The following is a 13371-nucleotide window of genomic DNA, read 5'->3' as shown; positions in this document are numbered from 1 at the left end:
AGCGAGTTCAGTCTTCCCGGCAGCGTGGAAGAGTGAGTTCACTCTCGGGAAACGGAATGGACATGCGCGAGCACCACTTTCCCACCTGATGTTGCAAATCTCTTCACGTTTCAGGTTCCATGCGTTTGCAGAGAGAACAGAGTGTGTGGAATTTCCTGCATCCTCCCTAAAGGATGGTGACAGCGTGGTGACTAGGAATTCAAGGAAGCTGAAAGGAAAACCCCCTCCAGGTACCTGGAATAGGAACGAAACAGTGTGCGTTGTGCCTTAACGTTCTCAGGAAATAAAGCGCTGGGTGGGGACTGACTGACCGGTCTGGGGTTAGTTTCGTGGTACGAGGCAGAGCTCATGATGCTAATGGTGAATTTGTCAGTGTAGCAACCGGTCCGAAGTTTATCGCCCAAGGAAGCGGCCCACCTTCTGGAGACGTGGCCCCGAGCATGTCAGCGCAGGACTTAGTCCTTGGCAGGCAGAGCCCTTCCGCCCAGCTTAGCCGTGGCCAGGACGCCTACGGTTCTCGTTTCTGGGGCCTTCTCGCAGGAACAGGGGAGCTTGTAGATGCACGTGCAGGATTGACCTGCCCCGTGTTGGGGGCCAAGGCCACAGAGGAGCCTCTGCATGGGCTGGACGAACCCCCCTCCCATCCAAGGACTGTGATCCGAGAGTTTAGCAGGCACAGAAAACGAGGTCACAGAGTCAGCGAGAAGCAGTGTGGTGGTTCGGACACTACGAGACAGTTACTCAGAAAGCCAGGGTGTGGGGCTGTAAGGTGCCGGACACCGGGCACACACCGCCAGGAGGAGGGCCTGTCCTTTGTGAGGTGACATGGCGCGGGGTAGTCAGACGGCTGAGCAAGCCCAGCCCCCTGCACCGCCTGCCAGCAGGAGGTGTCTGTCTTCAGTGTGAGGCAAGCAGGCCTCTGGGTCAGGAAAAGCTGCAGTTACGGCTGCCACACTCCTGTTTCTGTAACTCGGTGTAGAGGACCCAGGAGAAGGGCACTGGGACTTCGCTGGAGGCAGTGTGTCGGCGGGAAGCGGGAGAGGGCAGCCAGGGGTCAGGTGGCTACTAAGGCAGTGGGTGAGGCCACAAAGTGTGTGTCAGAGACAGGCTTTGTGAATTCACATTCTTAGTGCCCAAGCAGAGCAGGAGTGGTCCCTGTACACTCAGGTGGACACTGCTTGAGGTCATAGCCTACACCTTTGTTCTGAAGGTGAGGTAGACAACGCCAAGAAATCGAAAAAAATGCCCATTGATAAGCAAAGTTGATGCTAACCTAAGAAAACATTAATTTGGAATGTATGCCATGCCTATTGAAAATCACTGACCAGGTGAGGCCTCGCGGGCAGTGAGTCAGTCTGGGCAAAGACCAGATGTCCCAGCCCCCAAGGCAGGCCAGTTACTGGCCACGGGCTTAAAGTTGCCTCTGCACTCCTTGGAAGTCTGTGTAAAAAGGAAGCATTCTGGCTGCATAGCTCACATTTTCTGCAAGTGTCATCTTCTCAACCCTGCAATGCATACAAATTAAATTAATTAAAAACATTTCTCTTAGAATAAAATGCTCAGAGCGTGGTCTGCCACTCGAATGCCATTTCAGTGACCACATGTTCTGAATTTGGGGAGAGAGTCCCAGACCCTAGATTCGGATCTTGTCGTCTCTGTCCATCACCATGTCCCAGAAAAGCCAACAATCCAAGTCCATCTCTCCCACTCAAAAACAGCCCCACGTCCTTGACTCTTTGTTTGGAAATTTTGTGGTTTCCACCCTCAGTGAACTGCCTCAGAGACCGTTCTTCGTCTTCTTCTGATCTGTTCCCTCTCCCCGTGCCCCCACCAGCTGTTGCAAGCATTCATCGGTACCAGTTTCCTCAGGTGCCCCTCCAGTGTGGGGAGGGAGGGTATCCCCAGGAGCTAATTTGTTAACTATTGCATAGAAAAGTGAGACTATCAAGTGAGGGGCTGGGGAATGGTTGCTCAGAGAAATCACCTGGCCATTTAAAGAAGTTTAATGCTGCAACTGACTTTCAGAGGATAACTTACCATCACCGCATGCTGTACACCAGTGCAAAAAGAAACTAGATAAGATAAATATTTTTAGAAGTTGTAGTAAAAAATGCATAACATAAAATTGACTGTCTTAATCATTTTTAAGTGTACATTTCATTGGCGTTAAATACATTAACACATTGCGGATGGATCATGAGAATTCTCATTTCTAAGGCTGTAACCAATCACGAGAATTCTTTAAAGAGATATTAGCTTGTAAGAACATGAAATAAATAATTTCAAAATGCAATGGTATTTAATTTTAAAGCATGCCTTTAACATTCATATAAATATTTTTGTACTCGTCCAATAGAAACTTATCTGGCCACTGGGTAAAGCTAGCAGCTAAACTACCAGCTTATCTGCTTTCATAACGAGGGGTGGGCACTGGAACTTGGAGCTAGGGAGTGGATACTGAATTGTTAAATTGTGTCCAGATGGGAGGAGACCGTGTTTCAGGTTGATACTAGGAGTGGGCTGCTGGGACCTCTGTAGAGCTGGGTCTGGGAGCACCTGCTCTTCCCGGTGAGGAGCGGTCTATGGCAGGCCCTTTCTGGAAGGACTTTCCCGCTTCCCTGTTGTCAGAGGGGCTCGGAGAGGCTTGATGTGCCGGGATCTTTGTAAGTTGGGCATGCCTCAGAAACTGTCAGGGTGGGTGGATTGTCCTGGTGGGCCTGGGTCATTGCTGCCTTGGGAAGGCCCGTTAACTGCGGTGCTTCCCGGGAACTGTGTCTGTGAGAGTTAAGTCCCCATCCTTTGGGGAGCTGCCCCTGAGCTGGTGAAGCCCGTGGGCCTGGAAAGAGGAGTCTGTTGAGTGGTTTGGGGACTTTCTCTGGGGAAGGGGAGGCTTTGATCTTTTGGGTTTAAGGCAAATCTCATCTTTTAGTCTGGTTCTTTCTTCCTGTTTTATGCTAGAAAGTTTAATTAAACCGAAATAATAAAATTTTCATTTTATTTTATTTTATTTTTTTATATATGTTATTGATTTTTTACAGAGAGGAAGGGAGAGGGATAGAGAGAGTTAGAAACATCGATGAGAGAGAGTCATCAATCAGCTGCCTCCTGCACACCCCTACTGGGGATATGCCCGCAACCAAGGTACATGCCCTTGACCGGAATCAAACCCGGGACCTTTTAGTCCGCAGACCAACGCTCTACCACTGAGCCAAACCGGTTTCGGCGAAATAATAAAATTTTCAATGAGGGCCTTGCATCTGGCTATAAAAAGAGATAAGGTCAGCACTGATGTAGCCAGGCCAGGACCCGGACCACTGGGAAAGCTAACACGGACCTGCTTTAGATGCCTACAGTGTCAGGCTCCTCACAACTGAAACTCAGGGACTCCGTGGTAGGATGAGCACCCAGGCTGATGACCCCCGTCAGAGCTCTGAGCTCCCATTTCAGCTGGAGCTTTACACTTTACTAGAGGCCCAGCACACGAAATTCATGCACGGGTAAGGCCCCTAGGCCCGGCCTGTGATCAGGGACGATCTTTCCCGGCTGCTTGCAGCCGGCCCCGGTCCCTGCTGCTGACACTGCTGGCCTTCTGTGTGTGGGGCGACCAATGGGGTGATTGAGGCCCCACTCGCTCGCACCTGCTTTAGCCTGGTGCTGCTTGCGTCCGCTGCCACTCACCCCTGGTTCCCCATCCCCCAATCATGTATTCAGGGCTTGTGAGTTGAGGGCAGCTCCTGCATTGAGTGTCTGCCCCCTGGTGGTCAGTGCATGTCATAGCAACCAGTCATTCTGCCATCCGGTTGATTTGCACATTACGCTTTTATATACATAGATACTGAGGGGGAGGAACAGAAGGAGACAAACTGCAAACAACTGGGCCACAGCTTTAACTTCAGCATGTTTACATATTTTTCATAGGTTTAACCAATAAAACTAGTAGCTCAAAACCCTCTCCTAGTTCCAGGAGATAGGGTTGGGCAGCACAGCACTTTCATGTCTAGGCTCATCCCACCCATTCAGTCATCACTAATCGATCTATCACCCCCTTCCCACCGAGCCCCTCCCAGCACTGCATGCTGGCCAGCCCCTGCTAACGGAGCAAAATCAGCAGGTAGGGTTACGTGTGCTCATGAGAAAGACCTAGCAATGAATAAATGAAAGGAGGATCAGGTAATAGGAAAAAGGCAGTTTTTCTGAGTTATCTCCTGGCAAAACAACAGTAGAAAAGCTGCCCTTTTTCACTAGTATTATTAAGTCCGAAAGTGGTGTAGCTGTAAAAATGTGGTTGACTCTCTTTGAAAGCTGCACTTCTTTTGTGATGGTGGAGAAAAATGCATGAACTTAAACTGAATATTGTGAAGGCTGATTTATTCTCTGTAACATGCTCAGGCTGCTATGCTTGAAGAGGAGGTGTGACCCAGCTGTGCTGCTGGTAGACACTGGCACCTCTAGTCAGCTAGAGTTTCCTGGCTCATCACGGCCATGCCATTGCTGCTTGCTCCTCATCTCTAGTTTAATCTAGAAGCTCGCGAGGTGCCTGTTTACAGCTTTCTGACACAGAAGTCTCTCTTGGAGGGCGGGCACCTCCTTCTCCCAGGACTCAGTTTAACTCGGTGGGTGGAGCTGGAGCAGCCAGACTTCCAAAGCTGCTGCCACATCACAGTTGGCAAGGCCTAGGAGGTTACGTCCTGCTCCTTCTGACCGAGGGTGCTCTGAATGTTTTCCCTTTTATTTTTTTCTGCCATGAGACAATCATTTGGTTGGTTAACAGGCATTTATTAAATTCCATTCATGTGCTTTTCAGTCTCACTCAGGTTGAGGAGATTCAAAAGGAATAAAAGATGTGGTTTCTGTTGCAGGAACCCCACACTCAGAGTCCCCATTATGCTTCTGCTTACTTAGCAACTGTGTGGCCCTGGGCAAGCTCCTAATTTCCCTGAACCACAGTTTGCTTATCTGTAAATGGGGCTATAATCCCTAGCTGTGTGATTGTTGTGAGAGTGAATGAGTTAATATATTTCAGTGCCCAACATGTTGGCTGGTACGTGGTAAATTTTAGTTTCCCCTTCTCTCTCCTTTATGTATCAGCCGGTAGCGGCCATTATAAAATACATCTAAAGTAAACAGTGCTCTAAGTAGTAGGATGCTATGCACCAGATCAGTGAGGGCGGGCCTGGTCTCCAGAAGGTTGGATGTCAGGGCAGTAATAGGGACACCAGGATATTGTTTCTGGAAATCATCAAACTTTATTTCCCCCTGAGAATGTTTTTGATGGGAGTAACTTGTTTAGATGCCTTTCTCATCTATTAGACTAAAATGCCCCAAACTTTTGTTGCAAAAGAATCACTGGGATGTTTTTAATTTCCTGGTGCCCCACCCTCAGAATGCACCTGGGGAGGGGTTTAGGACTCTGTACTTTGATAAGCAGATTGGGGGGTTCTGACAGGGGTTCTGAGGACCACCCTCTGGAGTGAGAACCTGTTAAGCAATATAACTGCTGAATTCTTGTCTATACAACTATTTAATGCAGCTCAGGGCCAGGGCTCCCCTGTAGCCACAGTGCCTTGAGTAGTGCCAGTTACATTTGATGTACAATATTTAGTTTTGGATGTACAGTGCGATGATTAGACATTTATATAACTTATGTAGTGATTATGCTGGTAAATCTAGTACCCATCTGATACCATACATAGTTGTTACAATATTATTGACTATATTCCCTATGCTTACTTTACTAGTACATACCCGTGACTATCCTATAACTACCAGTTAGTACTTCTTTTTAAAATTTTTTATTTGTATTTTTTCAATTACAGTTTATATTCAGTATTACTTTGTATTAGTTTCAGGTGTTTGGCATATTGGACAGTCATATACTTTACAAAGTGTAAAGTACCCACATGCCACCATATGTAATTATTACAATACTATTGACTGTATTTTCTATGCTGTACTTTACATCCCCATGACTATTTTGTAAGTACCAACCTGTACTTCTCAATCCTTTCACCTTTTCACCTAGCCCCTATACCCTCTACCCTTTGACAACCATCAGTCAGTTCTTTGTATCTATGAGTCTGTTTATGTTCTGCTTGGCACATGGAATTTGATGCTCAAAATGTTCTAGAAAACTGGCCGGGGTGTGCCAGGCCTGCTTGGACTGCCAGCCACGGCCACCTACTCACACTGTGTTTTCCTCCCAGGAGCCGGGGTCCGAGAGGACGTGTTTCTCATTTGGAGGGAGTTGGAGGAAGCCTACAGCACGCTGGCCCAGATCCAGAGTCTGGTGGCCCAGCCCTCCGAGTCCGATGTGGCCACAACGGAGAACGGTGGGTACTGCTCAGGGTCCCTCCTGTGAAAGTCAGAGCTGCTGCTGTTTGGGGTGGGGCTGCTCCCATGTTTTTTCCCAAGAAGCGCTCCTGAGCCCAACCTGTGGGGAGCATCTGGAGCTGTGGGGCATGTGTCCATGTGCACGTGTACACACGTGTGCATGCATGTTTGTGTGTGGTTGTGCACGTGTGTGTGCATGTGTGTGTGTTTTGTGCAAATGAAGATTATTAAATAAAAAACAGATTCTATTGAGGAACTATTGCAATAGGGAACAAGATGATACAAACTAGGCTCAGTTATGAACACAACATGGAAAAGTCGAGATGTATAGCCATGGAGCAGTGTTGGGGGTTGGTCAGTAGACAGAAACTACTGAGAGGAAAGATCAGGAATGGCAGGGAGGGGGTGATTTCTGGAGAAACCCACCTGCTGGGGTTCCCGCTGTGGGCAGGCCACAGTGATCAGAGGTCACCTGAGGGTATGGGGGGGATTCTGGCTAAACTGACTTAGTAGGATTTTTGCTGAAACGGGGCAATGCAAAGACAAGATCATAGTCTAGTTGAGAAGAGAATTCAGAGGGGCCTGGGTTTTGGAGTGAGAAAAAAGTCCTGTGTACAAAGGAGCAGAGATAAGCGTGACAGCAGATTTCTTGCTGGGAGTGAAAGGACAGTGGGGCCACATCATTCATTCAGTCCTCTAACTTTTCAATCTCGAATTCTAAGTCCCATGAAAATGTACATCAAAAACAAAGAAAGAAAAAAAAGACTTTTTCAGACATACAAAAGCTGAAGGACTTACTATCCGCACATGCACTGCACTGCAGGAGTGCTGGCAGCAGTCTCAGGCAGGAGGAAAGAAAAATAAGTGGAAATGTGGAGCTCTGCAAAGTAGTAGGAACACCAGAAAGAGCTGCATGGATAAATATGTGATATTTTTCTCTTTAGTTATCTTTAAGACAATGTACTCTAGGAACAAAAATAGTGTGTCTATAACAGATGTGTAAGTAAATGTATGACAATAATAGCATAAAAGCGAGGAGAATAGCAGCATTATCCATAAGTTCCAAAGATAACCAATCCATATGTCCACTGACAGACAACTGGATAAACAAAATGTATATATACTCACAACAGAATATTAATCTGCTGTAAAAATGAAGGACATAAAACTCTGGGGAGGGAGGGTATGTATGGGAAGGAGGGGGGCAAAAAAATCAATAAAATATATTAAAAAATAAAAATAAAAAGTAAGTTTGGCACAAACATAAAAAAAAATATCTCACATCTTCATGTGCTTGCAGTGGCCATGCCTACTCTGCCAATGACCTGTTTCCAGTGTTACTGACAATCAAGTATCTTCCCTGTTTCACCCAGACTTACTGGGCATGCGTCTGTTCTGCCCAGTGGGGAATGGACTGGGGCCTCCTGGGGAGTATTAGATTGTAGCTTCCTGGCAGAGCTACGCAAATGGCATGCCTATATTGAGCTTTCCCTTTGTCCTTTTCTGTTGTTAATAACTAGGTAAATTATAATGGTATCAGTAGCATAATACCTCCCCTTTCCCCTCCCCTCCTCCCCCCACACACACTTAAAGAGTATAGGTAACTTTAGAAAACACCAAGGTCATGTGCCTAAGGCTGGGGATATTTGGGCCATTGACCTTCTGAATTATGCTTTATCCTGTGAATCTGACTAAGGTGAGTGGTCATAGATCCGCTCCAAGTGCTGACACATAAGTTGCTGAGCCTGCAGGATTGAGGGCCAGACTCTGAATCAGCATAAACTCACCCAGTCCGCGGGAGCTCCTGGAAGGCAGCCCACCCGTCTTCTGGGGTTGACTGACTTCCGCCTCAATGCAGGTTACATGCTCCTCCTTTCCCCCCTCATTACAAAGCTCTTCCACACGATTTGTCTCCTTGAGTCACTTCAACACACCCAGGAAGGTGAGGTGGATGCTGTCTCCCACCTGCAGGGGAAGGTTCTGCTGAAGCTCAGAGAGATTAACTGGGGCTATTTGCCCAAGTGTGGGCATTGCCCAAGCTAGAAAGTGATGGAGGCAGGCCTCAAACTCAGAGCTTCTGACCCCAAGTTTAATGTTCTCCCAAACACACCACCCTGGTCTGTTGGCCATCTCCACCTGTGCATGGGGCCAACCAACTTAGGTAGAGAGGAAGATGAAGAGTAGCAGGGCCCCACCTTCTAGCCTTGTGAACGGACTCTTTGCCATCCCTGCTTTGAAAGCATGCTTCCTGAAGTGAGTGAGGTCCCACAAAGAACATGTTTGAGCATGGGGAATGTTATGGTGGGGGTGAAATATGAATGGGGATGAAATATGGGGGTATAATCTGAATGGCTAATGAACTGTGATTCCAAAAATAGAGTCAGGAACAGCCTCTGTTGGAAGTGAACCAAATCCAGAAGACATGTGGGACTCTAAGAAGTGGCTGCAGAAATATGGCTTAAACGCCCAAAAGCTGTCATTTTATGACGTCCTTGCTGACTGCTCCTTTCGCCATGCTGATGGAGTTGTTGATATAAAAGCCAAACCCGAGAACGAGTCCATACAGACCAGTGCGGTAAGTGTGCTCCCGTGGGGCCGTGCCTTCTCGTGGTGCCCTGAGGAGGCAGGCGGGCACCCGGCAGGCCAGAGCCCCGGGCAGCACCAGCTTAAAGGCTGCGTGGAGGGAAGCTGCCTGGGGTGTCCGTGCTTCTCACCGTACACTCCACCCGTGGGGGTGGAGACCAGCTCTGGGAATGCTTTCTAGAGATTAGTGAACTAGACGATAATTATACGTAAGCCAGGAGCAGGGCTTGTTGTTATCCAGGCATTATAAGTCTCAGAAATATGCAACTTTATTTCTAAGGAGACATCCTTTGCTCCTCCATATTGGATGGAAGGAGGAAACTACTTGTGAATACGCCCAAAGCAGGCATCCCTCGGTCCATCTGAAAGATGCACCAATCCTAGTGCCTGTCAGCCAGCACGTAGTGCATCCCCCGTGAACACATGTCAGCTCTGTGAGGGGCTGCCCCTGGAAGGGTGTGTGCATGCTGAGAACCTTTGGAAGCTGAGTTCCATTGTGCCAATGGGTGGGAAGGAGCATAGCTTCTCTAAGTGCCCGACTCTGGCTCCCAGGGAAGGATAAGGTTCTATAGTAATGGCTCCTAAACACTGACACGTGTGAGTCAGGGGGTCTGGGGTGGGAGCCAAGAACGTGCATTAGACCAAAGCCTCAGATGGTGCGGAAGCTTCTGGTCCAGGGGCCACACCCGGAGCAACACTCAATGTAAATAGAACCCAGATTGTCAAAAGTTCAGAATTATGGAAAGACTAAAAAGTCTCACAATATGGAACAGGACATCGGGATAAAATGAATATTCTAAATGTATCTAAACTGAAAAAAAGCTCTTTGAGGAGGCAGTAAAGGCCAGGTCTCCACTGCGAAGTGAAAGCCGAAATGCCAACAACAGAGCAGACATGACTGGGAGAGGAAGCCGGGGTCCTTCAAAGGCAGCCACTCTGAGTATCTCTAATCTCCAGTTCAAGGTCAAGATCGTCACTGAGATGGCTCTCCACCCAGGCTGGCTGGCTGGTCATGGCTCCTCGGGGAAGGGCCTTCTCTCAGCCTGCAGACTGAGCGATGCGTGTTTGCTCTTTTACTGCTGTGCCCTGACAGTGAACTGCAAGGAGAACAGAAAAATGGAATTAGGAGAAAAATGCAGAATTGACGCAGACTTGTCTCCTGGAATACATGCTGGCTGCAGAGTAATTGCTGCGTTGGGGGGCATCTTGCCTGTTGCTTCCCCCAGACAGTTTCCTGATTTTGAAAACATCATTCAGTAATGTCATTAGTTCAGGAAATAAACATAACTAAATTTTCATTTAAAAAGGCACATTAGGCCCTGGCTATTTAAGAATAAGAATCCTCAGAGAGAAGGCGGGGGTGGTGGTGGTAGTGGTGGTAAGAAAACAACCAAAGGACTTGTATGCATGAATATTAGCATGACCAATGGACATGGACTCTGGGGCGGTGGGGACTGGTCCTCAGGGAGAGTGCAGGGGTGGGGGGGGCGGATTGGGTCAATCAGGGAAAAAGGAGACATGTAATACTTTAAACAATAATAATAATAATAATAATAATAATAATAAGAGAATATGAATCCTTGCCCATTTGGACCATTTGGACCTCGCTTACTGCCCCCTCCTGGCCACACTCAGGCCTCTCCAACACGGATTTTCTCCTTCTTCCCTCAACAATTTTACATGAAACTTTATAGGGAAAGTTTGAATAATTTGGCTTATAAATGAGGAATATTTTGCCTCAATTTTCTTGTGCTAATAAATAATAATATAGTAAAGGTTGAGAAGTATACAGCACAGCTATAAATATTGATGAAAAAAGGGACAGTTTCATTTTTAGTATTTGGGGCTACATATCTGAAACCAGATTTATGCCTAAAGTTGTGATGAGTATCAGGTAGGGAGAAACTGCGGCTGTGAAAGAGGTAGATTAGTTAGGGTTCTCCCAGACTACCAGGGCCAAGGCCTCGTAAACTTTTTTTTTCTTCTAATATATTTTATTGATTTTTTACAGAGAGGAAGGGAGAGAGATAGAGAGCTAGAAACGGCGATGAGAGAGAAACATTGATCAGCTGCCTCTTGCACATCCCCTACCAGGGATGTGCCCGCAAACAATGTACATGCCCTTGACCGGAATCGAACCTGGGACCTTTCAGTCCGCAGACCGACGCTCTACCACTGAGCCAAACCAGTTTCAACGGCCTCGTAAACTCTTAACTACCAAAACCAGCTTGTAGTGCTGATCTAGGAAACTCGTTTGCACTGAGAAGTAAATGACTAAAAAGCCCCTGCTGTGTAGCATTTCTAAGATAATGAGCAGGTGGGAGGAGGAGACAGAATGCAATTCCAATCAGGCAAAGTCTAATAATGTGAAATCTCGGGCACCCCTGAAATCACATCCCAGGTTGCTTTTGCTGCTCACGTACAAAGCCAGGCCTGATGTTCCCAAATCCACTCCGGTCTCACCGTCTGGTGAGCCCTGGCCCTATCCCCTGTCTGGTCTGGGGAAAGCGCACCGGATTTGGGGTGAGGAGACCTGGGTGTGAGCAGTTTCCACCAGTTACTAATTATGAGATGCTGAGCAATAATGTAGCCTCGTTTAGTCTCCCTCTCCACATCGGTAGCAGGTGGTGTAAAGTCCACCTGAAAATGAATGCCTGTCTGAGCACAGGGCCTGGCGCCCAGCAGACGTGGCCCGCTTCTTTACTAAGCGCACGAGGACTCAGCACTGAGCACTTAGGAATGCCCGTGTCCTTTCCACAGAACATTTGTAAATATTTGTGCTCTCACATCACACAGGACAACGCGAAGTCACGGGCCTCGCAGGGTGAGGCGCCTCCCCGACACCTCATGGCAGGCGGAGGCCGGTTTGCACTCAGATCTGCTTGGCTCCCACACGGCGCTCTCCCCATTCGAAACTCCGCTGCCCGACCCTGCATTCCCGCACCATGTGGTTTGGTGTGTTTCTGCTCGGGAGTGTGTAAGGCGCAGTGAGTGGGCAGAGGCTGCGTGCTGGGATTGAGTAGACAGACGCTTGTGGGTGCCGTCCCAGAAACTGGTGAGAATGAGAAGACACCTTCCCTTGGGTCTGTGGGGAGATGTGCTTCCCTCTGCCCGCCTTGGTGGCATCGGGGCTGATTTCATCAACACCCTCAACGCTGTTCTCGTCAGTCACCACAGGGCCCCTGAGTCTCACTCCTGTGTGGCTCTGACCGCCCTTTCCCGAGCCTCCTCCCTTCCCCCCTGACTCCCAGAACCCGCCCCCTGTGCCCCTGGACCTGCAAGTCATCGCGAACCCCTGGAGCCACAGGGGATCACAGAACCCTTCTCCTGCTCCTCTGGGTTCTCTCTTGCAGACCTGGTTTTACTCTCCTGCTGTTGGGCTGGGGGTGGCAGTAGCCTCTTTGCTGCTTCTTGACCATTCTCCTGCCCTTTTCCCATGTCATCAGAATGTGCCACCCCCTACACCTTCTGTGGCTGTCACCTACCGTGCCCCAGGCCACCTCCGTCAGTCCTTGACGATTAAGCTTGTGGCTTGCTGTCACTGGCCCTGTTTTAATTCCTAGTGATGTCAATACCCTGTAGATGGCTGACCTTTCATTTCTCTGACCTACTCTTCTCCAATGACGTTCTCTACTCCCTACATACCACTCCCGTCACAGGCTTCCACCGACATTGTCATTACAGACAGCTGTGTAATCATAGCCCATAGAATCAATTCCAAAGGTCACTGATCACTTTTCTAGGTCATTTCCTCTGCTGTCCTAATTGCATCAACCTTTCAACCCCACTGGGATGTCTGATTTCTGCCATCTTTTCTCTGTTCTCTCTATCCTTTAGTCCCCCTCACATCTTCAACTACTTTTTCTCTCTTACATTCTTGCACTCCCTGGCAAAACCCTGTGCAGATGACTCCAGTGGGTGAAGGAGGAGAAAACACAGCCACGTGTCTGGCTTCACCCTCAAGCCCTGACCTGTAACTTCAGGCAGGTCTTTTATGCTGCACCACAGTCCCACTTCCTCTTCCAGTGCACGCGGACTCTCATCCTGCTAGATGTATACCTCCTTCGTCCTCTTCCAACTCCAGCATCTTCTCCGCGCTCGCTCTCCGCAGGCGACCTTGTTCCCGTTGCACTGAATTTTGAAGTGAACATCCATGAGCACCTACAAACAGCTACAAACCTCCTGGCATCTGTGTCTGGATGTTCTCTCATTTCTTCGAGGATGGCTGACTGCCCTTGCTTCTGTCTAAGACCAACTCCTCCCTGTGTGCACTGATCCCAATTCCCTCATTCATTCATTCATTCTCCCCTTTTCTAATTCATATAGTCAGTATTGCCCTCCTTTCTATATCTGGTCCATTAGCATATAAACAAGGTGCTGTTTGTTCCATCTTAAATATAGTCTGTTCACCCTCTACTAACCTCCAGCTTTGCCTCCTAGCCTCATTCCTCAGCTGCT

General features: G+C 48.2%; 1 protein-coding gene across 1 annotated transcript in view; it reads left to right on the top strand.

The window, feature by feature from the left end:
- VWA3B (von Willebrand factor A domain containing 3B) overlaps window positions 1–13371 on the top strand; it is a 109077-nt gene that overhangs the window by 34320 nt on the left and 61386 nt on the right. Inside the window, exons 7-9 of the mRNA XM_045587251.1 lie at window positions 115–230; window positions 6204–6329; window positions 8709–8905. Coding sequence (XP_045443207.1) covers window positions 115–230; window positions 6204–6329; window positions 8709–8905 — 439 coding nt within the window. The remainder of the gene's footprint in view (window positions 1–114; window positions 231–6203; window positions 6330–8708; window positions 8906–13371) is intronic.

The sequence above is a fragment of the Pipistrellus kuhlii genome, unplaced genomic scaffold, assembly GCF_014108245.1.
Source record: "Pipistrellus kuhlii isolate mPipKuh1 unplaced genomic scaffold, mPipKuh1.p scaffold_m20_p_27, whole genome shotgun sequence".
Taxonomy (NCBI): Eukaryota; Metazoa; Chordata; class Mammalia; order Chiroptera; family Vespertilionidae; genus Pipistrellus; species Pipistrellus kuhlii.
The sequence above is the reverse complement of the archived record's forward strand: the minus strand, read 5'-3'. Positions and strand labels throughout refer to the sequence as shown.